General features: G+C 33.1%; 2 protein-coding genes across 5 annotated transcripts in view; one reads left to right on the top strand and one right to left on the bottom strand.

Annotated features, from left to right (window-relative positions):
* The window catches only part of LOC127733933 (cell division cycle protein 23 homolog), a 36,507-nt gene extending 21,570 nt beyond the window's left edge, over nucleotides 1–14,937 (bottom strand). For all 3 annotated transcript variants that reach the window (XR_007997296.1, XM_052243413.1, XM_052243414.1), the window contains exons 1-11: nucleotides 14,826–14,937; nucleotides 14,350–14,570; nucleotides 11,499–11,571; nucleotides 9,788–9,968; nucleotides 7,789–7,888; nucleotides 6,605–6,737; nucleotides 5,947–6,124; nucleotides 5,108–5,205; nucleotides 1,882–1,963; nucleotides 1,244–1,408; nucleotides 524–632 (exon numbers count right to left, since the gene is read on the bottom strand). Coding sequence is in view for 2 of the 3 variants with exons in the window: in XM_052243413.1 (XP_052099373.1) it covers nucleotides 524–632; nucleotides 1,244–1,408; nucleotides 1,882–1,963; nucleotides 5,108–5,205; nucleotides 5,947–6,124; nucleotides 6,605–6,737; nucleotides 7,789–7,888; nucleotides 9,788–9,968; nucleotides 11,499–11,571; nucleotides 14,350–14,468 (1,238 nt within the window). In the remaining variant the exon portion in view is untranslated. The remainder of the gene's footprint in view (nucleotides 1–523; nucleotides 633–1,243; nucleotides 1,409–1,881; nucleotides 1,964–5,107; nucleotides 5,206–5,946; nucleotides 6,125–6,604; nucleotides 6,738–7,788; nucleotides 7,889–9,787; nucleotides 9,969–11,498; nucleotides 11,572–14,349; nucleotides 14,571–14,825) is intronic.
* A 10,669-nt stretch (nucleotides 14,938–25,606) lies between these two features.
* LOC127733930 (protein FAM193A-like) overlaps nucleotides 25,607–27,178 on the top strand; it is a 38,352-nt gene continuing 36,780 nt past the window's right edge. For both annotated transcript variants that reach the window (XM_052243406.1, XM_052243405.1), the window contains exon 1: nucleotides 25,607–25,904. In XM_052243406.1, coding sequence (XP_052099366.1) covers nucleotides 25,743–25,904 — 162 coding nt within the window. In that variant the 5' untranslated portion in view covers nucleotides 25,607–25,742. The remainder of the gene's footprint in view (nucleotides 25,905–27,178) is intronic.

Raw genomic sequence — 27,178 nt, 5'->3', positions numbered from 1 at the left:
TTGTAATTACCGATTTTCGGCGATGAAATATTTCATACAATTGTTCTTTGACATCGTAGCCAAAAGCACAGGGGATAATAAACTACGTACGGATTTCTATTGAGCACTACTTCCTATGTGCAACTTCAAAGGTTTTGGGTAGTTCGACGATCATTTAAGGTTTTTCTGGTCATATTTTTTGTATTCCAGAAATAAAAGTATTAAAAAAATGTCCATTTAGTTATAAATAACATAATAGTCAGCTAGATAGTAACAATGGCACGTATTTCAGCATTTATTGGGTAAAACACAAATCTAGGGTGCTCGCATAAGGCAGCTTAACTGCCTAACAAAAACAGATGGCAATTTTATGACAGAGATAGTTCAGACTGTCCCTTTTGGTCAGCTGATTAGCAACAACATTATCATCACTACTGACAAACTTTGTCCTGACTTTATTGGAAATAATGTTTATGTCTTATTCCACAAGCAAACTTCTAGATCTGCAAACTTTATACCGTAGGTTAATTATCATCATAATTACCTCAGCTGTTGAGCTTGTCTGTAATAATATAAACAATAATGATACATTTTCAGAATTTCATATGTCTGTCCTAATCCATACCAGGCTCTATAATCCCTCCTGTTTACCTCTGAAATAAATATAATAGCACATCTTCATTATAACTCATTGTTCTAGATCAAACTAAACCCAATAGTCAGTTCTGTCCAGATAGACCAAAGATGTATAATTATATTACATAAAAAAAAAAAAAAAAAAGATTATCTAAATTTACATAGTAAACTCTAATCAAAATTTATCTAGTAAACTCTAATCAAAATTTACCTAATAAAATCTTACAGTCAAGAGTAAGATATTGTCTGTTGCCAACGACACAACACCGCTGCCAATAGAATGTAGGATCACTATGTCTCCCTTTCACCATGTTCTATGCAGGATAGACAAAATCCCATTTTATTTGAAAACAAATTTGTTACTGAATAATTTTTCCAATTATGCAAGACATATTAAGTTCTAAACAAAGGACTACCTATTGATCTGGAAACAGAATTAAAACCACAACCATGTATGTATTGACCCATTTTGTCCGTACTGGTCAGCTAAATTTGAAGATTGTCCATTTTGGTATGATGGAAAACTACACATCTACACACATCCATAAAAATACACATATACACACAACTTCAGCTGGCAGGTAATCCTGTCAATTTTTATATGAAAAGTAACTACACATATACACACCTATTGCTTGTCTGTAAGCCTGCAATGCTGCTGAGGTATTTTTTAATTCCATAAATTCATGTCCCATCAATGTCCATGCTGACAGATAATGAGGGTTTAGTTTTAATGCTCTTTGGAAATACATTACAGCTTTCTCATGTTGTTGTCTTAATGAATAATAATTTCCTGAAATGATAAAAAAGTATTAAATATGACATGTCCTGACTATGGTAAATTACAAGGAGGCCAAATACTAAATACACTAGAACCCTTTTTTTGCATTTGTGTTTTTTCTGTCAATAATTTTACTGTGAATTGTCCTATCAAAATGTACAATTGTCAAGTATATGAACACTGTGTAAATCTAAAGACATGTATTTACATTTAAGTTGTCAATAGAAATCAAGTATCAAAATTATGATTTTTTTCAAAGACCTTTTATTTCCTGATGTCACAACAGCAAAATCAGAGGAAAGCAAAAAAAAAATACTTCATTATATAAGTGTGACCAATAAAGAACAGAGATCAAGCAAACCAAACATTGATTATCAAAAATATAATCAACCATTCAGGGGAAGCCTATAAAACATCTTGGAATTAAGAGAAAATAAATTTTAAGCTTTAGCTTTGTTTTTACTTTGAGTAAAGTATTTACATACCTATTACACAACATGTTTCAACTCTGTATTTATCAATATCACAACATCTATGTGCTAAATGGGCAAGATCTGCTCTCATCTCCTGTTATTAGAAAAGTATTAAAGCTTAAAGGTGATATGATGAAATTTTTTTAAATGGATACTATTAAAAAAATTAATACAATTTCTATATATCACAAGAATATTAAACAAAAAAACATGTATGAGGTTAACATCTTTACAATAACAGAAGAGTTTAATGTACAGAAGTTTACACTGAGACCAAGGACAATAGTCACATGTCAGAGCAGTTTAATGTACAAAAGTTTACACTGAGACCAAGAACAATAGTCACATGTCAGAGCAGTTTAATGTTCAAAAGTTTACACTGAGACCAAGAACACATGTCACATGTCAGAGCAGTTTAATGTACAAAAGTTTACACTGAGACCAAGAACAATAGTCACATGTCAGAGCAGTTTAATGTTCAAAAGTTTACACTGAGACCAAGAACACATGTCACATGTCAGAGCAGTTTAATGTACAAAAGTTTACACTGAGACCAAGAACACATGTCACATGTCAGAGCAGTTTAATGTACAAAAGTTTACACGGAGACCAAGAACAATAGTCACATGTCAGAGCAGTTTAATGTTCAAAAGTTTACACTGAGACCAAGAACACATGTCACATGTCAGAGCAGTTTAATGTACAAAAGTTTACACTGAGACCAAGAACACATGTCACATGTCAGAGCATTTTAATGTACAAAAGTTTACACGGAGACCAAGAACAATAGTCACATGTCAGAGCAGTTTAATGTACAAAAGTTTACACTGAGACCAAGAACACATGTCACATGTCAGAACAGTTTAATGTACAAAAGTTTACACTGAGACCAAGAACAATAGTCACATGTCAGAGCAGTTTAATGTACAAAAGTTTACACTGAGACCAAGAACACATGTCACATGTCAGAGCAGTTTAATGTACAAAAGTTTACACTGAGATCAAGAACAATAGTCACATGTCAGAGCAGTTTAATGTTCAAAAGTTTACACTGAGACCAAGAACACATGTCACATGTCAGAACAGTTTAATGTACAAAAGTTTACACTGAGACCAAGGACAATAGTCACATGTCAGAGCAGTTTAATGTACAAAAGTTTACACTGAGACCAAGAACAATAGTCACATGTCAGAGCAGTTTAATGTTCAAAAGTTTACACTGAGACCAAGAACACATGTCACATGTCAGAGCAGTTTAATGTACAAAAGTTTACACGGAGACCAAGAACAATAGTCACATGTCAGAGCAGTTTAATGTACAAAAGTTTACACTGAGACCAAGAACAATAGTCACATGTCAGAGCAGTTTAATGTTCAAAAGTTTACACTGAGACCAAGAACACATGTCACATGTCAGAGCAGTTTAATGTACAAAAGTTTACACTGAGACCAAGAACAATAGTCACATGTCAGAGCAGTTTAATGTTCAAAAGTTTACACTGAGACCAAGAACACATGTCACATGTCAGAGCAGTTTAATGTACAAAAGTTTACACTGAGACCAAGAACACATGTCACATGTCAGAGCAGTTTAATGTACAAAAGTTTACACGGAGACCAAGAACAATAGTCACATGTCAGAGCAGTTTAATGTTCAAAAGTTTACACTGAGACCAAGAACACATGTCACATGTCAGAGCAGTTTAATGTACAAAAGTTTACACTGAGACCAAGAACACATGTCACATGTCAGAGCATTTTAATGTACAAAAGTTTACACGGAGACCAAGAACAATAGTCACATGTCAGAGCAGTTTAATGTACAAAAGTTTACACTGAGACCAAGAACACATGTCACATGTCAGAACAGTTTAATGTACAAAAGTTTACACTGAGACCAAGAACACATGTCAGACTGAAACTTCATGTCTATTTTATGTCTACCTGTGCGAATTTCAAACGCGTGATTTTACGCCAGTACTTAAAACCTTCCATCCTTTATGGGTGGATTTTACATAGATAAATAAAATCGTATAATATAAGCAAAACGAGGATTTTAAATTTGATGTATGCATTTTTGTGCTTCTTAGTTACATTTGTTTGTTTTATAGTGATTAAGATGATAACACAATGTTGACTGCTGTACCCCTATTTTTGACATTTTTACCTATTGTGTCTGTTTGTTTTGTTCACGCATCGTTGTCAATATAATGGAATTTGATGCGACTGTCATACAAGTGAGAGGTTTAGCTAGCTATAAAACCAGGTTCAATCCACCATTTTCTACATAAGAAAATGCCTGTACAAAGTCAGGAATATGACAGTTGTTATCCATTTGTTTGATGTGTTTGTTTTTTTGATTTTGCCATTTGATTGGGGACTTTCCTTTTTGAATTTTCCTCGGAGTTCAGTATTTTTGTGATTTTACTTTTTCATAACATATTGCTGGACCATCTGGCTTAATGGACCAGAATTACATAACTAGCTTAAATCATTTACTTTTGGATTTATTATATAAAAACAAGTAAAACTGTGAGCTACTGCTCACTGATGATACCCCCGCTGTAATATTTCGGTAAACAGGAAGTTGTTGAGTGATGAATCTGAAAACACATCACACGGTGTAACTTACTTATATAAACTGTGAAACCAAATTTCAGAAATCCCTGTTAAGTAGTTCCTGAGAAAAATGCGACAAAAATTTACAACTTGGCTATCATGTGTAAAATAATACAAGTGTTCGGTAAACAGGAAGTTGTTGAGTGATGAATCTGAAAACGCATCACACTGTGTAACTTACTTATATAAACCCTGAAACCAAATTTCAGAAATCCTTATCAAGTAGTTCCTGAGAAAAATGCGACGAAAATATTTATGGGACGGACGGATGGACTGACAGACTGACGGAAGGACAGACAGAGGTAAAACAGTATACCCCCCCTTTTTTAAAGTGGGGGTATAAAAATAACTTCATGTAATAATAAACACAATAAACTGATAAGTCAGTAACAGAGAAGCTTGAATTTCCTTCCAAACTGCCACTTTAAATTGAAACTGAACTAAGGACCATATTGCTTCATTCACTGCAGCAAAGTTGTCAGCATATTGAAATTCTATAATGTTGATCAGATGAGGAATTTCTGCACCAAATTCAAGCAAGTGTTTCCATATATTGTCTTTTTTTGTGATGCATTAAATATGTTCCATCTACTTGCATATATACAACGAAATAACATACCTTTATATAGAGTAAATTTGAGTATGTGTCCATGTTTTCTAATCTATATGGATCTAATTCTTGTAATTCTGCAAATGCTGTCACTGACATATCAATCTCTACAAAATTAACGACACAATACACTTAATAATTACTCAATATAAATCTAGTTACTGTAAATTCAGAAATTATTGTGGGTTTTTTATTAATGCGAATAACGTGACTTCTTGAGTATCGCAATAATAAAACACGCATACTGATATCAAATACATATATCTGTATGTAGCTTTTCCAAAATTCGCAATAGTTAAACGCGCATTTTTGTTTATTTTTCAAAAATCGCAATAAATGTACACAATAATTTCTGAATTTACAGTATCAAGGAATCTGAACATCTGACAAAAACTAAACCTGAAATGACTACATCTTTAAGGGGTTAAATTCCACATCTTCCAAACCTGAAATGACTACATCCTTAAGGGAGTAAATTCCACAGTTAACCAGTCTGATTCTAAGAGGAGCAGCAATTTTGTATTAAGGAATTAATTGGTATGTGATCAATAATATTTGTATGACATTGTTTCACAGAATTTTTCGATTTATTTGATTTTTTCACCAAAATAGCCCTAAAATTGAATATCCGTTGATTTTGCATAAAAATGGAAATTAATACCTAGCTTTACTACTCATTGCTAAGTAACCTCAATTTGTGACAGTAAAACCTACGTTTTTACTTAAGCAAAGATAAAAATACAATCCGGTAATCTTCTAAATACCCACCCTGCCAGCAAGACTACCTATCATAGTTTATGTTCTTGAAATGCATATCATGTGAAATTTGAAGATGTTAACTGTTTTACCTCTCATATTATGATAAACTACAGCCATCTGGGATACAATGTATGTACTTTTACTAAATCCTCCATCTACAAGACCTTGATAAATTTTAAGGGCTTCCTCATTTAGCTGTAGTTCTAAGTACATGTGTCCTAAGAATAAATTCTTCATCCAATGGTTGGGTAATGATAATGACAACAGCTGTAATGAACAAATATAACTGTGATTAAAAATGGAAAGTATGAAAAAACAACAATAATCAATTGACCAACAATAATTACTCCCAAGAGTATCATCAACCATGTCACTTAATGATTAAATTCATATCTTTTAAAGACATATGCATGAATAATATACAGTATTTTTGTAAATATTTAAATTTGTCAACACTGAACTTTTTTTATCTATATTTCATATTCATAAGTACATTTCAAGATGTATAGAGGAAGTGAGTTGAGTAGGCCTTAGCTCTAATGTATACTAATTTGCAGATTTTACTGATACAAATATCATTTTCCCTGTGTAGCTACAGTTATCTCCTCATGTCAGTATATTTCTATTGTGTCTTCCTCAATAATAACAACCTCTATCTGATACTAAACAAATATCATAAACAACTCTTTGTCTGCTTGTAAATAAGACAGCAGAACTTTGCCTTCTGAGTTAATCTGGAATACTCACAGTTTCTTTATCAGGTATGAGAACAGCAAGTTCTAACCATGCACCCCAATGTAATGGTTCGTAATTAACAGCTTCTACCAACATCTCTAAAGCTTCTTTTAGTAAGTCTAGCTTCTTTAAAACTATACCATATCTAAAAAAAAAGATATATAGATATGATAGATACACAAAAAATATTCTTAACTTTACCTTATCTATTAGTTAATTTTACACTTATATTATAATATGAATTACATTTTATATTCAGTAAAATAGGTCAATATATACTGCTAGCCAACTCAAAAATATATCCCCAAAACAGCAATTTTGCTTAAATGTTATAAAATGTTCAAATCATCAGATATGAAATTCAGTTGAAGGAAAATATAGATGTTAAGCATCAAAATGACATTATGGTTTTCACATCAAATTTCTTTTTTTAAAGTAATTTACAACTATTTTCACTTATAAAATAAATGAGAATGTGTCCATTGGACACAGATGATGCCCTGCTTGCATATAATATTTATAAAGGGCATAACTCGAGAAGGATAAAAGCGTCGCCACCCAAATTTGAAATTGATCTGTGTTTTGTGGTAATAAGCATAGTGTATAAATTTCATAACATTTGGTTGACAATAGTTGAGGCAAACTGAAGTTAGAGAACAGAAACCAATTTTGGGACATACGAACGGACAGACAAGGGTAACAATTAATGCCCCCTCTGCTGCGGTTGGGGCATAAAAAATTTGATTGATAGAATAATTGTTAGTGTTAAACGCCTCTTTGAGCAAACTTGACTATATTATAGTGACCATTTCATATTTGTGGAGGAAGCTGAAGTACCTGGAGAGAACCACTGACCCTTAGAATCAGAAATGAACACACCTTGCCATGAGTTGGGTTCAAACTAACAACCTAAGTGCTGCAATGGTGTGCTCATTGTAAATGAACTACTTTGACCACTAGATCAGCAAAGGTTATCAATAATATTCAATTCTGAAACTAAATATATCTCGTTTTTATTAGAGAATCACTTTCCAATATAGTAATAGGGTACTCAATCAGAAACCCAGTAACTAGTTAAAACATCCCATCAATATGATATCTTTTTTTTTGTTTGTGTGGGGGGAGAGGGGGGTATTATTGAAACTGCTTCAATCACTTTGTTCTAGTGTTAATGCTATAGATGAATATATACTTACAAATATAAACAAAATCCATCAAGTTCTTTCATTATGTATTTTTTACTTAGTTCTATTTTTAAAGTTTTCAAATGCTCATTTTCTAGGTGATCAGGAGGACCTATTAAAATACAAAAAAGATGGTTCATTTTATCAAAATGTGTTCATGATTTTCATCAGACTAGATAATCTTGACTATCTCTAACACGAAGCTTAATACTAAAATTTATGATAAAAGAGATGATTTTTTATTTCCTATTGTTAATTATCCATTTTTAGATGGTGACGTTCCCTTGGCACCATCGTATTGTGTTTATATATCTCAACTTGTTCGATTTGCTCGTGTATGTAACAACGTATTTGATTTTAATGAAAGAAATCTCTGTATTACTGAAAAATTATTACACCAATGTTTTCAATATCACAAACTTGTTAAAACTTTTACCATATTTTATTATCGCAACAAGGACATCATTTGTAAATGTAAATCAACATTAAGATTATGTTTAGGTATTTCACATCCCATCTTTTCGGGCAATATTCTATACAAAGCACAAAAATGTCATCATTTACCTCAAAAGCTAACCAATCCTTTAAACAGACTTATTCAGAAGGGATATAGTTATGATACTGTTGTCAAGTCATTAAAGATGGCATTTCTTGGAATTAATATTGATTCCCTCTTAGGATCTTTGCATCGAAAATAAACACTTATTCTAAAACCAGTTGTTGGCCTCATACAGGTTATGTTCTTGTATAATTTATGATGGAAGGGATTGTGGTTGATTTTCGTATGATGAAGACATAATCTTTCAATCAGTTTAATGGAAGTCTGGAGCTGGCATAGCAGTAACTGCCAGTAGTCCTTTTTGTTTATCACTGTCATTTTGCTTAGTTTCTTCTGTTACTTATTCTAACATCACACTCAAATTTCATTCAAAATGAGTTTTACTGTGTGTTTGTTTATTCCATATTGGCTAGAGGTATAAGGGAGGGTTGAGGTCTCACAAAACATATTTAACCTTGCCGCATTTTTGCGCCAGTTCCACATCAGAAACCTCTAGCCTTTGTTAGTCTTGTGTGTTTTTTTTATTTTGGAACATTTGTATGTTTCAGAGTTTAGCGTGGGGCACAGTTCGCTGAACTAGTATACATTATTGTTCAGAGGTCAACTGAAGCCCGCCTCTGGGTGCCATATATTTATGGGTGCATTGAAGACCCTTTGGTGGTCTTGGGCTGTTTCCTGCTCTTTGATCAGGTTGTTGTCTCTTTGATACATTCCTAGTATTCAATCAATAAGATATCTTGGTGTTTACCTGACTGGGAGACAAGCTAGATTTATCTTTCAGTCACATTACCTAGCTTTATCTTTCAGTCACATTACCTAGCTTTATCTATCAGCCACATTACCTAGCTTTATCTTTCAGCCACATTACCTAGCTTTATTTTTTCATTCCACATTACCTAACTTTACCTTTCAATCAACATTACCTAGCTTTATCTTTCAGCCACATTACCTAGCTTTATCTTTCATTCACATTACCTAGCTTTATCTTTCATTCACATTACCTAACTTTATCTTTCAATCCACATTACCTAGCTTTATCTTTCAGCCACATTACCTAGCTTTATCTTTCATTCACATTACCTAGCTTTATCTTTCAGTTACATTGTCTAACTTTATCTTCCAGCCCTATTGTCTAGTTTTATCTAACAGTCCCATATGCATTGTATAGCTTAATCAAACAACCACATTGTATAGCTTTATCAAACAGCAACATTGTTTAGCTTTATATTTAGCCACATTGTCTAGATTTATCTTACAGCCACATTGTCTAGTTTTATCTACAGCCACACTGTCTAGCTTTATCTTACAGCATAACTGTCTAGCTTCATCTTCCAGCCACAGAAGAAAGTCGTATACAAAATACTACATATAATATTGTTATTTGAATGAAGGATAGGGATAAGGTTCTTTTTTTTGTATGGAGAATTCATATCTTACAATATTAAGTCTAACCTATAGAGTCTGAAGCATTATCAACTTTTCTTTTTTCATCAGCCAGATAGCGACCATACAGGTACAAAAAATAGTTATTTGAACTACTGCATTCTTGCAAGAAGTATACTGCTCTGTCATACTCTTTCAGATCAAAATAACTTGAGGCCAAAGCAAACTTATCATACTCATCATAATAATCCTGTAAATATAACATAACTACCATTCATCTATTTATTCTGTGAGCATTTTCAGTCAGAGGTAAAATTCTTTTTGAACACCTCTTTTCAGGTTTGATTTATAATTATATTTTGAATCAGTGTTTTAACCTAATAACATAGAAAGACATGTATTTTACATGTTTATATATTGTACATATCCTTAATAAACATGATAAATGATTCTAAAATAGATAAACTGCTTCGCCGAGCGAAGCTGGATACGACCGCAGAGGTCCAACCCTGAACAGTTGGGGCAAAGATGGACACAATATTCAATATATTCAATTGAAGATTTCTTGCTGTTGTGCAATACACTGTGCTGTTGCGCAATACTTAGTAAATCTGTTTTCAGACTATATACAAAGAATTAGCAAAATAAATTGTGACCCCAATTTTTCTCAGGAAATGTGACAATTCCTTAAATCTTGAGGGAAAAAAAATTGACCCCCTCCCCCCCGCCCTGGGCCCCTCCAAAATAAATTACATTTGAAGAAATTTTCTTTTTGTAAAATGTGGTATAATTTAAGAGACATCCATACACTTAAACAAAAGTTATTGTCTGAAAACTAGAAAAATGCTTGTTTTAGACCCTTTTTGGTCCCTAATTCCTGAACGGTTTAGGCAACTACTCCCAAAATGAATCCCAACCTTCTACTTGAGGTATTGAACCTTGTGGTACAATTTCAGAGCAATCAAAATACTTATACACAAGTTATTGTCCTGAAACTAGAGAAATGCTTGTTTTGGGCCCCTTTTTGGCCCCTAATTCCTAAACGGTTGGGACCATCACCCCCAAAAACAATCCCAACCTTCTTTTTGTGGTATTGAACCTTTTGCTTAAATTTCATAGAGATCCATACACTTAAACTAAAGTTATTGTCCAGAAACCAAATGTCTTCGGACGACGACGACGTGATAGCATTATACGAACGCAAATTTTTTGCGGTCGTATATAAATGAATTGTAAAAAAAAATGTTTATGTGCCTGTCAAAAGTCAGGAACCTCATCCGTGGTTGGCTTTTTGTCATATCTTCGTGTTTTTGTCTATTTTCAAATTGAGACAATTTAGAGGGAGACATAGTTTAGTGACACCAGTATGTTTCTTTTTAAAAGTTTTGTAGTTATTTGTGCTGTATGGTTGCCGTCTCATCCATGTACACCTCATAAAACTATGTTCTTTGGTAGTATGCTGCATCATCAGATTAAATAATGAATTATGTAAGCACCAATAAATTTTTTTCAAATTTCATATGACATGTATGAGCGTAAGTGCTGCATTGCATATCTGCAAATCTGTAATGCTACCACAAGTACAAAGGTCTTTTGTTTAAACTCAGCAAGGCAAAATGTTGTGATGATTGCATTGTTTTCATTTTTGTATATCACTTTTGTACATGCAGGATATGGTTGACTGAACATATCTGATCTTTTTTATATACATTATTAATATTATAAGTTTGTTTTTTGTTTGTTGTTTCAATAACATATCCTTTTTTACTGAAACAAATACCTTTGGTTCCTGTAGAAGCAAGATTTGTTGGTAATCAACTGATGCATCTATGGCTGATGATAATTCTGCAGCCCTAAAATAATTCAAGAAGCATTTGGATCGTAACAATTTTCTGTAACATTGTTATAAATATCATAACAAACAAGTTTGTTCTTGTATTTCTTACTTCGCCAAGTTGATTGGGCCCCTAGTCGATCCAACCCCATAATATATTAATGAATAAATAATTGATGTGCTAGCGTTTATTGTCTACAAAATGACCTAAACAACCTTTACAATAAAAAAAATCTTGTGTTGAGCCACTTAAGTCGAGTGATCCTAGATGGTGTACTTGAATAAGTCCATATTTATACTTGTTTTAACCAATATCTTTATTTATATACTTATTTTAAGGAAATCATTGCTAGCACTGCATGCAAAAACCTCTATCTATTAAGCACTGAATTGTCAAATATAGGAGTACAAGAGAAAAGGCTGTGAATTAAATTAAATTTCAGACCCAGCCAAACTTAAATTGTTTTAACAGGTCAGGAGGTCCAGTAACAAATATTTTTTACTGGACCTTCATTGCTGTTACAGGACCTACTTATTATCACCGGTGAGCAGCGCAAAGCGCTGCGAACTTGCTAGGGGGGTCTGGGGGTATGCCCCCCTCAGAAAATTTTTGAAAAATTAGATGCAAAATCCTGCATTCTGAGTGCTTTGACTATGATAAATGAAGAAACCAAAACTACTATCTCGTACTACACTTTTGCATGTTTATTCACATTGAATGAAACTTCATTTTTTAAGACTTTATTTAAATTTATTCCTCTTTGGCATAATCTAGTATTTTATTTGAGTTCATGGATTCATCCTGAGATTCATAGCTGAAATCATTTTCACACTCCTCATCTCCATACACAATGTTTATTAAATTAATGATTGTTTCTTCTTGGATGCTAATAGCAATATCTTCAGCTGTCTCAACTTTTTTTTGGCGTGTTGTACTTTGATCATCGGCCTTCCGTTTTTGACCAGGCACTGCCCCATCATAAAAACAGAGGAAACTCATGTTATTGTTTACAACATGTGTTTCCAGCACATGCGTAATGAACCGGGGAAAAAAGAAATGCCGGAAACTGATGCAACGGACATGACAATCGAGATACAAAATCTTCAAAATATTCAAATTGAAAGGGTTTAGGCAGTAGGAGACAAGCCAGTGAGCCTTAAAATCGTCGTATATTATGTTTTAAAAAAAAAGAAGTCACATTAGAAATGCCGATTTTCAGGGAATGCATAAAATAGTTGACAAGAAAATCTCGCCACGTGTCAATGGAAGTGTGATTTCATTGGCTGCTTTTTATATTATTGCATTCTGATTGGGTTACTATTTGTGTTGCCCATACATATCTATAAATATGACTAGGGTATTTCCGCGATCCTAATTAATATAAGGACAATTAATTGTTTTTTATTGGTGTCAGGAGGAAAACAATATTTTGTGTTTGATATAGCAACACATTTTTCCCAATTTTAATACTGCATGCTGCAAAAAATGTACAGGACAGGAGGTCCTGTAGTTCAAAGGATGGTGGCGGACCTTCAAGTTTTTTACAGGTCATGACCCGCGGTACGACGATGTTTGGGTTGTTCTGGATTTTTTTTATAAAATTTCCATATGATTAACATAGGAACAACAAAAGGGTACATTTGTAACAGTAAAGTCGGTGCGGTGGTAAAATTTGTCAGCCAGACTTTTTTCCAGAGGTAATCATGTCTTTGACAATAATTTAACGTTGTTTGTAAGTCCCAGGATAAATTTTCCTAGGAAAATAAGTGCCAGACATATTTTACTAACATTTGTAATTATGTACATAATAAAAGTCTGTGATATCTATTTTCCTAGGAAAAAAAGTCTGTTTATTAAAAAAATCACCCATATTTTAATAAAATAGTGAAATATTAGTGCATAACTGTTCAACAATTTAAATACATATAACAATTAAAATTTCCTTTGTTTACATGTAAATTATTTCTTTCATTACAAATTTTCCTGTAAAAATAAAGAAAATGGACGTATTTACCTGGGAAAATTAGTGACCTGGACATGAATTCATAAGAAAATTAGTCTTGGCTTATAAAATTTATTAAAAGATTAATGCACAACTGTTAAACAACAGTGTTCTCCCCAGAGCCTTTTAGCATCATGGTAATGTGATGCTATCTGAATTGATTTTCTTAAAAATTGTGTTATGGATGTGATGCTATCATTTTTACAAACTAGATGGTATTTAAAATTTCTATGTTTATCAGGAGAACACTGCAACATGAAATCATAAGAATTAAAAATTCCATTGTTTACATATAAACGATTTCTTTCATTACAAATATTCTTATTAAAATAAAGGACATGGACGTTTATATAACCTAGGAATATTTATGACATGGACACGAATTCCTAGGAAAATTAGTTTGGGGACATAAAATATTGACATCGGACTAAACTAGTAAATTCTGTAACTATGGACTTTTTTTATACTGGTGTTATTTGTCCGCATGGACACATTTTACCAGGACTAATTTATCTCTTAAAAATTATCCTGAATGTGGGCTGAATCCACATGAAAGCGAAAATTTCCAGAATAGAGTTAATAGGAAAGGGATTGAGAGACCTGCTTAATCAGAAACTCTGGAATCCGAATCCCTTAAGGGATTATGCAGCTTACAGGTAAAACAAACAAGTATCTATTGGTCAAAAACCAAACATGGTTTGCACACTTGGTAAAGAACAAAATATTAAAAGTATCCTGGAAATTTTGTTGCTCATGACATATTCTAATACACAGAAAGCTGCATGAAATTTTACCATTTAGCACTGTTAAGTAGTTTACGCCGTGAACATTCTTTGTTTGCCCTGATTAAATCAGTTTTGATTTGTATTAAATTTGGGAGTTCAAAAACCTGGCAAGTCGAAAAATCCGCCATCCCGGTACTTCTTGGGTCACAGTGTTCCGAAAGAATATTCTGGTTCCCTGTACTTTATCTGTTTGGCTCTAACACCCGTATGTTGCGAGTGAAAGAACCAGCCTAAAATTATTAAAAAGCAGGTCAGTCCCGGACAAAATCCGTTTTTGTTCTATTTTTTTAATTATAGTTTTCTTTAAGTAATTAAAAATAAAGGTTATTTTAAAGAGAGATACGCTTATCATCAGTTTTAACACTGTGATAGTTTCTGCTGAAACACAATTTTCTAGACTATGGACGATTTAGAACTTATATATACATGTATATTTAGTTGCCGTTTGCATTTGACTATTTGTTGAAGACTATATATATAATTACTCTAAATATCCGGCAGTACAACAATGTTAAATCTGCAAATTTGCGGAAACAAATTTTGTTCTTCCCACGCCGGGATACGAACTCATGCTACTAGGATATCGAGACAACACCACCTGCACTGTGTCCAGCGCTCTAGACCATTGGGCGGCGCCACCTAGACTGAGCTTAATAATTCAGCTTTCGGTGGCCTAGTGTTACCTTTCCTCGTCAGTAGAATCTAGAGTTGTATCACAGTACATGATATATTAAGCATGAAGATGGAATTGATTGCAGATAAATATCTATCGTAAAGGATCGTAAGATACAGTCACAGAAATAATCATTTTGATAAGTACGTCTAATTTAAACCGCAAGTGACAACTCTACGACAGATCCATCCATATATATTTATATATGTCCGCCTCAACTGTAGATTATTTTTTAGTTTATGCCCTTGGACTGCTGTTTCATTGGCGTAAACAGTAAGCTATATTCGTATATAATAATTTCTATTCAAATTTTAAACATTATCTATATATATATATATAGCTAATTATAAAAAGAATGATATGTGCAGAAAGCGATTCCAGAGATACAATCAATTAAAATTGTGTGAAAAAGTCTGTAATCATTCTACCTTATCATATAATCTATTATACACAAAAAGATGCATTGTTTCTATCGAAAAAAGGGGGGTAATGTTTTGACTAATTATTCGCATTACAATGTGCTACCAGAGACGTATAATACCATATGTCTCCGGTGCTACGTTTTCCTCTATGTGAAATTATGATTCCATTTATGTAACAAAAGACGAGCAATGAATATAATCGAAAGTGTAATTTGAACATTAATGATATCATTAATGAGAATTAGAGATTACTTTATAATATTATATGTCACATTGCACTATTGTTCCGATTGGAAATTTGTCTGAAGTTGTTGAAAGATTCAATTGATTCATTTGTAATATATTGTTAAAATAAATTCTGAATTATTCAGCTTGATTGGATCATGCATTGTTATTTCACAGAGAAATCAGAATTATATGAATTTAAGCACATAGTTACGAATGATATAAATAATGCAGCGAATGCAAAATAAAGTCGAAACACAGTACACGGTTAAAGCACATTTTTTTCAGTATTCAAAATGAAAACATCTACACCATGTACACGGGATCGTAAGTTTGAATGTCTGGGATTAGTTATCTGCATTCTTTGTGGATGTATTGAAGGTTGGTATCTTATTCTGTAATTCCTGTTTATGCATGCACAGTACAAAAAATCACTTAAAGTATATTTTAATGAAAGTTTGTTTTATAATTTAACATGTATTTCTTTGGAGCCTTGGTGGCCCAATGGTCTATCTGCACTGACCACTTCAGTGGTCGATTTCCATAATAGCATTAAACGCTTGCTCGAATTTACAAGTATGATGGCAAAATTGACAATATGCACTCAATCTAATGATACATTATAGAGTTATAAATAAAATAATGGTACACCCGAACCGTCACGGTTCAAATTCATCCACCATTGAAACTAACCGACATGACATCATAAGAATCTAATTATCCAATTTAATGATCTGTTCGCTGTTAGTGCTTTATAACCATTTAGGAATTATACATTATTATTATTTTTTGCAACAAGGTTAATGTACTAATGTATTAGTTATAGTTATAATGCAGAAATAACATATTTTGGAGGGGGAAAATCTTTGAAAGTTCTGAAATAGTTTTATATTGAATGATGTTTTTTTTGTAAAAGAGGAGGTATAAAGTACCAAGTGGATATTAAAAAAACATAAGTCGAAGAAAGACACACCAAACAATGGCAATAAAAAAACCCGATGAAAGACAACCAATACATAAAGCCATGTTTTGTTACTACAACCTGGGACATAACATAGTATAATAGTACCAGCTACAACGTATACATAGTATAATAGTACCAGCTACAACGTATACATAGTATAATAGTACCAGCTACAACGTATACATAGTATAATAGTCCCAGCTACAATGTATACATAGTATAATAGTACCAGCTACAACGTATACATAGTATAATAGTCCCAGCTACAACGTATACATAGTATAATAGTACCAGCTACAACGTATACATAGTATAATAGTCCCAGTTACAACGTATACATAGTATAATAGTACCAGCTACAACGTATACATAGTTTATCAAGATAAACATTACAAAAAAAAAACTATAAAGAAAGATCAACACGGGGTGAACTCCCCAAATCAGGGGACAGGGACGGGGATGCGGCTACAAACAGTGGAATATGTCCGTGATTATCTGTGACACAAATATTCCATAACTTTACAACTTAAGACCAGATTTATCATTAGTTATCAAAAAAGTTAAATCACCTAAATGTCTATATAAACTAAATTACTAATTTCATTCAGTATACAATCCAGTACAAAAGGATCATCGCTGAAATACATATAAACATAGAAAAAAAGAAATAATAATTTTGGCACCTACAACAAACAAAAGACAAAACACATACACCAATTATGTAATCATTGCCACTGATGAATTTTTATTATGGTACAGGTATCTATATATATTAGAAATCTGTCGAAAACATCAGTCTTAGTACAGTTCATTAGATAATTTAATTTATTAAATCTATAAAATTACAAAAACTAAGTATAATGTTAACAATGTCATCATAAAACTTTTCCCTATCGTCTTGATAAAGATTGCATGAAACTCATCTTCAATTTTGTTATTAATTTAATGTTTACATTTTCTTTGACCTAAAGATGTATTATCATATCTGCCTTTTTCGATGTCTGAATTATTGTTAGAAATTCTTAATTTACAAAATTGTCTTATATTTTGTTTCGAGACATTCAACTTTGCATAAGTCTCAGGTTTATATTCCTTTTTTAGCTTGTAATATGTACGTAATTTGTGTTGGTCTTCACCAGATAAACGTAAAAAGAAATATTTGTCATACCTTTCTTGTATGATCAATTTTTCACTGCAGATGTGAGTTTTTCTTTTGACAGTGTTCCCTTATAATTCAAGATATGGCCAAAACCAATGAATTTTAGACACTGAAAAATGTGTTTGTTAAAGGTACATGGATTTGATTTGATTTTAGGTGTTTAACGCCACTTTTAAGCACCGCTTTTGGACTATTTCGTGGCGGCCAGTTTTTATTGGTGGAGGAAGCCGGATAGCCCGGAGAAAACCACCGACCTTCGATATGAAAACTGACAATCCTAGTCAATTAATATTGCAGTCGAGTGCACCCGCACGAGCGGGGTTCGAACTCACAACCTCAGTGTTGACTGGCTAGTGATTACAGTAGTAACTACTTAGACCACTCGGCCACCGAGGCCCCTAAAGGTACATAGAAAGGTACAATCAACTTCTTCGATTGACGATCCGGGTAAACTTATTCTAAAAGGTTACCAATTCAATACTGTAATTAGATCTTTGAATATTGTTTTTATTGGTATTAATATGGATTTTGTTATCAGTAAATTTAAATCATATTAAATAGTTTTGTTATACACATATGCACTTTAAGGATGAACTTAGGTCAGGTTTAGGAATTTGTGACAGATGTTCGGATTCCTTGGTTTTTTTTTCTACGATGCAGTGTAAAATATTTTGCCCCATAACACCCATTTTCTTTTCATATAAGACTTCAATAGCTCATAAAAGTCATTTACCAAAATTTAAGCAGATCCTAGATTTCTTTTCTTTCGATTCGAGACCCAAATAATACCAATGCAAATATAAGGTAAAAGTCCGAGTCAGCCTTTTACCGCCATTTAAAAAAAAATAAATATCTTGAAAAAGAGCTCCATAACCTATCAATATTTTTAGCTTATTTATTTTTGTTCCTTACCTAATGCTCATGACTTATAGTATTGATTTTAAATTCTAGATTTCTAAATTTCACCTAAGTACATCCTAGTCTGTCGATACCTTTATTTTGGCATTGCACAAGGTCATGTTTTTCACTGACTGCATGTTAATGACGTTTTTACACTAAATCCATTGGATGTTGGGTGTGTACCGATTGGTATTTTAGTCTTAGATACATGATTTTTTTATCAGTTGTTATTGGCTTTGAACTAGCTGTCAGTAACTGCGAGTACTCTCAGATCTGTACTTAGTGTTCTCTTTGTTGTTAGGGAAGAGGGATGGATAAATATCCTGCCACGTATGTTTGATGTTTTTCTTCTTTGTATTGATCTGATGAGTTTAGCCTTTTTCAGCTGATTTTTATGGTTTGTTCTTGTGTTGTGCTGTTATACAACTGTCCAAGGTTAGGGGAGGGTTGAGCGCTCACAAACATATTTAACCCCGCCACATTCTTTATGTGCCTAGCTGTCCCAAGTCAGGAGCCTAGTTCAGTGGTTGTCGTTGGTACATGTCTGTCATATTTGTTTTTCGTTAATTGTTTTGTTATAAATGAGACCGTTAGTTTTCTCAATTGAATTGTTTCATATTTTTCATGTCGGGGCCTTTTATAGTCGACTGTACGGTATGGGATTTTCTCATTGTTGAAGGCCGTACGGTTGTCTATAATTGCTTACATCCACTTTATTTGAACTTTGGTGGATAGTTGTCTCATTGGCAATCATACCTCATCTCCTTATTTTTGTAATATATGCTAATTTTGAAAAAATCAAAAGTGGGACTTTTATTTAAATATAGCCAGTATTTAACAGACTGCAAAATGACAAGTATAGAAATCGGGTAGCGACCAAGTTCTGCCATACTGGCATTGTTAGAAGCATATTTAGTGGCACCAAGTACAAATTTACAATATCGGATGTGAACCGTTTTAGGTGCAAAATTAAACAATAAAACAAGTCTTTTCTAAATCATGGTTTTATATATTTACAGGAGTAAATGGAACCAAGAAAATAGCACATGGACGAAAGGTGGCCACTAGTGAAGTACTTCTAGGTATGGACGAACCAATCAAGTCATTTAGATACGTGTCCCGACCAACTGGCTGTGTTGCACATTGCATTGAATACCCCTCTGTGTGCAGGATGTTTCTGTACAATCCACTGCATGGTAAATGTGACATCATTGGGACTTATTACCTTATAAACAATACAAATGCATCTTTCAACGAAACAGTTATAGGAGTCAGTGATGATACAGTGATATTTATAGTTACATGTACATACAAGTAATGTCTAGAAAAGTTTACTTTTGTATAGGATGTGGTATATCATAATGGAGCTGTGGACATATAGATATTATATTTGAACTATATGTGTAGAGTAAAAACAGATAAGTTTTGTTTACGAGCTGATGTTGTAAAAACTTGAATAAAAAGGATTAAAAACTGAGTTTTGTTTCTGCTTATATAATGGCCTCTATACAATATTAAACATGGCCAAGACCACCGATAAATAAAATAGTAAGTTAAGTATTATTAATCCAACAATGAAATAGGTCCCTGGATGATTGACAAGTTCGATATTTCTCAAGACTATACGGAAAGATGAAATTTTCACAAAAAGAAATATTCAGTACTTTGTCTCGAAATGAAAGCAATGCATCATGCCATTTTAAAAATAAATTCGTGCATTTTTGTGGATATTACTTTTCCATATCGTTGTTGATATTCTGTTGGCCCCGTCTTATTGAATGCATGGACATGCATACCTTGAAATACTTTGTTTCCATTGATATCGCTGATTTATATAAGAATGGATTTTAATGTCCATTACAAGAAACGCTTTTACAGCTGGGTAATAAAAAAATGTATTTCGCATCCAGTTTTTAACGGTAACCATATAGTTGCCATTTCAAAATTTACGCTTGGAAGTAAATGAATTGGCTGATAGAGTGCATGATAGTTAAAGTATTCTGTTGTTGTTCAATCACTGCGTCTGGTATATTTTAGAATAGAAATCAATTCGAAAATTTATTGTTTGAAGCAATACCAAAAAGTGCCCAACTGTTTCGTATATGGAGAATTGGACCATTTTCCTCTGTATTTTTTGAGAAAATTTAGAATTCTTAAATACTGGTTAAATATCTTAACCAACAAAACACCAATTGTATATGATGTTTTTAACTTGTTACTTGAAGATGCAAATAGCGGTATAACAAACTGGGCTTCTGATGTACGTCATTTATTATTTGATAGTGGCCTTAATTATATATGGTATCGACAGTCAGAAATTCGAAATGTACATATTGATATATTTATTGATGTTTTTTAAGAATAGAATTACATATATGTATCAGTAAAATGTATATGCAAAGCTGGTTGTCATCTGAAGAAAGGGACGAAAATCTTAGTAGTTATACGAATATGAAGTTTGAATATAGGTTAGAAGATTATTTAGAAGATATAGGGATATGTCTAGAGAATAACTTTGATGCAAATATTGTAATATGCAGTGTGTTGAAAGCAAATACCACTTTTTACTTGAATGCTCTGCCTTTAGATCAATTAGGCCTAAACATTTGCAAAAAAATATTGTTCTTGGTCAGACACTATTGAATAACATTATTAATTTAAATTTACGTCTGTTTTACTTATAAGGAAATTGTGTAATTACATAAAATCTGCATGGTCAATCAGATCACATATTATTACTTAATGTTGTTTGTTTTCTTATTATGCATTTTATGTATTGCTCTCTGATGTTTATCAATTGTCATGTTGTAAAGGGTGTCGCACGTGGAGCAGGATCTGCATCTGGAGCACCTGATATCATCCCTGGTTTTTGGTGGGGTTCGTGTTGTTCAGTCTTTAGTTTTCTCTGTTGTGTGGTTTGTGTACTGTTGCTTGTCTTTTTTTCTTCATTTTTTTGCCATGGCATTTTGTCAGTTTGCTTTCGACTTATGAGTTTGAATGTCCCTTTGGTATCTTTCGCATCTCTTGTAAATATTTTTCGTCTCTATAGCGTATTTAATGCTTTCTGCAATAAAGTATTCATTCATTCATGCATTCATGTTGCTTTTCTGCATTTGAAGTCTGTGCAGTTTATTGTGGAGGGGGTCGACATGCATGGGTAAGGGAACATGGGAATGAGGGGCGGGAAGTGGGATTTAGGGGAAGGGAAGCGGGAGTCAGGGGGATGGGAACAGGGAAAGAGGGAGAGTAATAAAAAGGGATATTCTGGGGGAAAAAATTGACAGATTTTTGTCTGGGAGTAAGGGGGAAGTGGGAGAAGGGTGAGGGAATTGGGAGTAGAGGGGAAGGGAAGTGGGAGTTGGGGGTAGGTAAGTGGGAATCAGGGACCCCCTGTCCACCTCATCATTGTGGTTACTGAACAAGATCATGGCTTACTGTGCTTTTAATTACGTTGGTGTTTGAAATCTTTTTTGAAGTATAGCAGCAAGTACAAGACTGTAGAACGGTATGATGTTAAAATATTTTGAGTTTGATTTAAGTCATTTCAATAATCTTTTTTATTGTATTTTCTCTTGTGTATTCTTTGTCAGTCTACTGACCAAGGATGAAAATACTAGATGAGGATCTTCTCCTATATTGTTTAGTTTTGTGTCTGTAGTTACAATTTGATTACCATATTTCAAACGTTGAAAATCCATAAAATGTATGTTAGCATCTTAGTAAACCTGTTTAACCCCGTCAAAATATACAAGCGTCCGTCCGAAGTCAGGAGCCTGTCATACAGGAGCTGTCGTTGTTTGCTGTCTGTTATATTTGTTTGTTTTTGTTTTGTTTTTGGTCGTTAACCAGGTTGTTGATTTTTTTTTCATTTGAATTGTTTTACATTTTGTCATGTCGGGGCCTTTTCACAGCTTTGTATACACTGTATACTATACAGTATGTGTTTTGCTCATTGTTGAAGGCCGTGTGGTTACCTATAGTCGATTAAATCTACGTCATTTGGACTCTGTAGGATAGTTGTCTCATAAGCAATTATATCACATATCCTTATTTTATATAAGTCAATGTGCATGAAGCATTCTTTTGATCAGGTTATTACAGGGGACCACAGCTTCGTTCAAGAACGAGAGGTTATAAACTTTCTGAAAAGACCAAAATATGGTCCACCATCGAAAATGAATTGGAAAGAGTGTTACCAGGTATATAATTAAAGTCATATAGTAAAAAATTGTGTAAACGGGACAAATCTGATAAAAATCATTCGATTCTCTTTTTAATAAATAAATATGTAATGGGTGCATCATCTTCGAAATAATTTAGAAATTAGTAAATGGATTAATAATACGTCAATTTTTAGGGTCAGTAATGAACTCCAAGTACTTTCAAAGCGTTTTGTGTTCGTACTTGCCGACAAAGAAGCCAAGTATGTGGCAGTGGTATGACGTCAAAACTATACGGAATATCTTGAGAAGGAAATAATAAGTTCCTCTACATTCAAGGCCGGGCGTTCCACCGATTCAAAGAAGACAGTCATATCAGTACAACAACTCTCTCTTTATAGGCCTCCTCTGAACATTTGAAGGTTCCTATACTATATATTGGCTTCCTCGTCAACCAAAATTTAGGGAGGTCAATGATGATACATGGACTGTTACTTGAGTGATTATACAACCAACAGAGACCTTTAACAAGAAGCCGAGACATGACAGAAATCAGCGACTGTAGTTTTTTTTTTTATATATATATACCTTCTTGAGACTATAGGTTTCGCTTTGTTCCGTTTCTTTTAATTTATACATATATCTTCCTGAGACAGTAGGTTTCGCATTGTTATGTGTTTTTTTAATTTATACATATATCTTTCTGAGACTGTAGGTTTCGCTTTGTTCCGTTTCTTTTAATCTATACATCTATCTTCCTGAGACTGTATAGGTTTCGCTTTGTTATGTAATCTTTTAATTTATACATATATCTACCTGAGACTGTAGGTTTCGCTTCGTTCCGTTTCTTTTAATCTATACATCTATCTTCCTGAGACTGTATAGGTTTCGCTTTGTTCCGTTTCTTTTAAATTATGCATATATCTTCCTGAGACTGTATAGGTTTCGCTTTGTTCTGTAATCTTTTAATTTATACATATATCTACCTTAGACTGTAGGTTTCGCTTTGTTCCTTTTTTTATAATTCGCGCACATATCTTCCTGAGACTGTAGTTTTCGCTTTGTTCCGTTTCTTTTAATTTATGCATATATCTTCCTGGGACTGTCGGTTAATTTCGCTTTGTTCCATTTCTTTTAATTCGTGCACATATCTTCCTGAGACTGTAATTTTCGCTTTGTTCCTTTTCTTTTAATGTACGCATATATATCGTCCAGAGATTGTATGACAAAGTTTCGCTTTGTTTTAACTTATACGTGTATCTTCCAGGCACTATGGGTTTCGCTGTCCAATAAACTTATCTTCAAATGACTGAATTTCGTTTGTTCCACCTCGGGTGGTATCTTAGAATTTAAAGCCGTACTTTCCCACTGATTTACTTAAAAATTAAAAAAGATTATAATGAAAAGAAATGCTGTACATATACGGCTGATAAGAAACATTGACAAACAAACAATCTATATTTTTAAATTAGCTTGCTTACCCAAGTTTGTGTTTTTTTACATTCATGAATATATGAAATTTCAAAAGCGTTTATTGGTAAATGGCATTGATTCCAGTGAAACAGACTTTGTTCATCTTACTTATATTGTAAAACATCCTTATTATCGAAAATCTTAAACCGTCGTAAAGATGTTTATTCAGTACCGTGACTTTTCTAGGGTCAAACCTGTGTTTTCTAATCTTGTCCGTGATTCTGATATTCTTTGAAACTAATAATTCTCGATTTGAGAATAATCTCTAAACAAGCGAACTTGAATAGACCTGATAAACTTTGATTCTTCGTCTGTCATATAACCTTTGTTTGCATATTTAGTTTGTCATAGGCTACTCTTTCGGAAATTATTTTTCCTTAATCTGACAATTTCTTATAATCTACGGGTACCTTTCCACCAGGATGATTCACGTGTATCCTTTTTGGTGGATATACTGTAACGCAGATTAAAAACAAGACTTCAAGTTTTCCCGGGCACAAATTCATATAATCAATGAAATTGCAGTACCATTGCGAGATATACTCATAAAAAGCCAGTCTAAAACAAGACGGATCCATCAACACACAAACAGCTAGACAACTTCAATGCGACACAGATAGTTTTAAATTCTCATTCTTTTGCCAAACAATTAAAGATTGGAATAAACTATGCCACTCGAAATTTCAAGCCAAAATTCCACTGACAACTTTAGGATGCACTCACTCACGAATCCTCCTTATAACTTTCTCTCAACTAATTAAACTAATTGTTAAATATAAATTGTTAAATTTCTAAATAAAAGAAAAAATGTTATTAACTTTAAAGCAACCCCACATGTAGGCATGTGCTGGAAAGTAATCTTCAAAAAGATGATGGTTTTTCGTACCTTAAGAAGAAGAAATATATGCATAATGTAAATTATAGTTACATGCACTACTGTAAATATCATTCATTTACGTTTTTTACAGTTTTGTATAGTTTTAAGACGCCAATAGATAAGGACCATTAAAATAAAACGGTAATCAGACTTATAAACCAATAATTAAAGGCTTTTAATAGTGTGACATAGGTGCTCCGATAACGGAGAAGTTTACTACGAGAAGAAGAAGAGGGGCTTATAAAATAAGAATATGTAAATGCATTTGCTTTTATTTTGAATTACATACAATTTTATTATTAACCATACTTTTTTATGTTTTTTTGTATGCAGCTGGCAATAATAGGGATGTGTCTCGAGAATAACCTCCCCTTGTCCATATTCGGAATACACGAATTGCATTCTGGGATTGTTGCCCGATATTCGCCATGTTGAATTTGATAGACGGACACCCGTCAAACTACTATTTCATATTTTGATAGTCTTTTAGCATATTTGATACATTTGAAACAATAGTTTTGTAGTAACGTGCATATAACTTTCCTAGATATGAGTGCTGCCGACGACAAAAAGGCGAAGCGTCGAAAAATCAAGAAAAGTCTTGTTGCCAAGAATCTCCCCCGGTCGTCGACTTTTCAAAATGGGACGGAAGCGTCAAACTTGTCCAATTCACCTTCAGAAACTATTCTGTCTCCAGCAATAGATAGTGAGGTATTCAAAATAGAACGATATATCAATGCATATTATGCTTTTAATGGTATTAGTGACAAAGTTGATCATGTGACTGAAGCGAAATATTTTAGGAATGTCTCCAAACAAAAAGTCTCCAAGAGTTGGTCCAGGACAAGTGATCCTGGTGAAAGTTTTATCGATTGCATATTTGTTTTAAAGTTTGCCCAATCATTTACATTATTCTAAACTGAAAAAAATTCCATCAAAAGTAAATGATATCTGAGGATTGCTTGACAGCATAGCACTACATGTTCTTTGTCATGTTTGTACTGACTTTTTACCCTGTCATTCGTGTTACCCCATGTTGCAGGCTGTTGCCTGAACATGATATGAGATATGGTATAGCATTAAATATTTCGTTGAAGATATGAATTATCTGTCATAAACTTTGTTTGTTCTGAATTATTTGAAATATGAAGATAACAATTTATAATTAGATCTAAGAGAAATCTTATTTATCTGCATTGTTTTTAAGATTTGTCTGGTTCAAGTTCATTGTGCATTTTACAGAAATGTTTCATATTGTGTCCTGACTCCTGGACCCGGTTGACAGAAAGCACCTTTTGTTTGAAAAGAAGCGTTGATCGTAAATTATTTGATTACTGTTGAGAAATACATTATCTTACTAAAAGATGTTTAATTTTGCTGCATCAATTTGTTTATTTACATAGAAGATGACAGGACAAAAAAATGTGCATTGGAAAATGTCTGATAGGTAGTCAATATAAACCCAGGGATCTCCATGACCTGTTTTATGATGGCGCACTGCCAATATTATTAAAATATCTTCCGCCATCATCAATTGATCCCCACCATGGCTAAATTATCTGTCATTGTCAAAATTTGTTTTCATTTCACTAGCCGCCGCCATTTTTTGTTAGCAATTATAACCAATTGCATGTAATTGCATAACCCTTATTGAATTATAATCCAAAGGGTCCTTCCTGATTACAGTTTTAAAGCCCTGGGGGATATCCGGCTAAAGATCGCTAGTCACTTGTACAGGTAGATGGATACACCTGACACTTGATGAAGATAGACAATTGATTGCATTATTAAATAACGTTTCAGCAAGTGCTACTGAAAATTTAAAATGAAAAAACAGTCGAACACATGCTTTTATATTGACTTACGCAATCAGCATCCCCCTTTCTAAACGATTACAAAATAAGACATAAAACTGAACATAATTTCATGCCAAATAACACGAGTACAGCAATTATCGATAATATTGAATCACTTTACTAGTTTTA

Source organism: Mytilus californianus, unplaced genomic scaffold, assembly GCF_021869535.1.
Source record: "Mytilus californianus isolate M0D057914Y unplaced genomic scaffold, xbMytCali1.0.p SCAF_3, whole genome shotgun sequence".
Taxonomy (NCBI): domain Eukaryota; kingdom Metazoa; phylum Mollusca; class Bivalvia; order Mytilida; family Mytilidae; genus Mytilus; species Mytilus californianus.
This window is presented reverse-complemented; position numbering and strand designations above follow the sequence as displayed.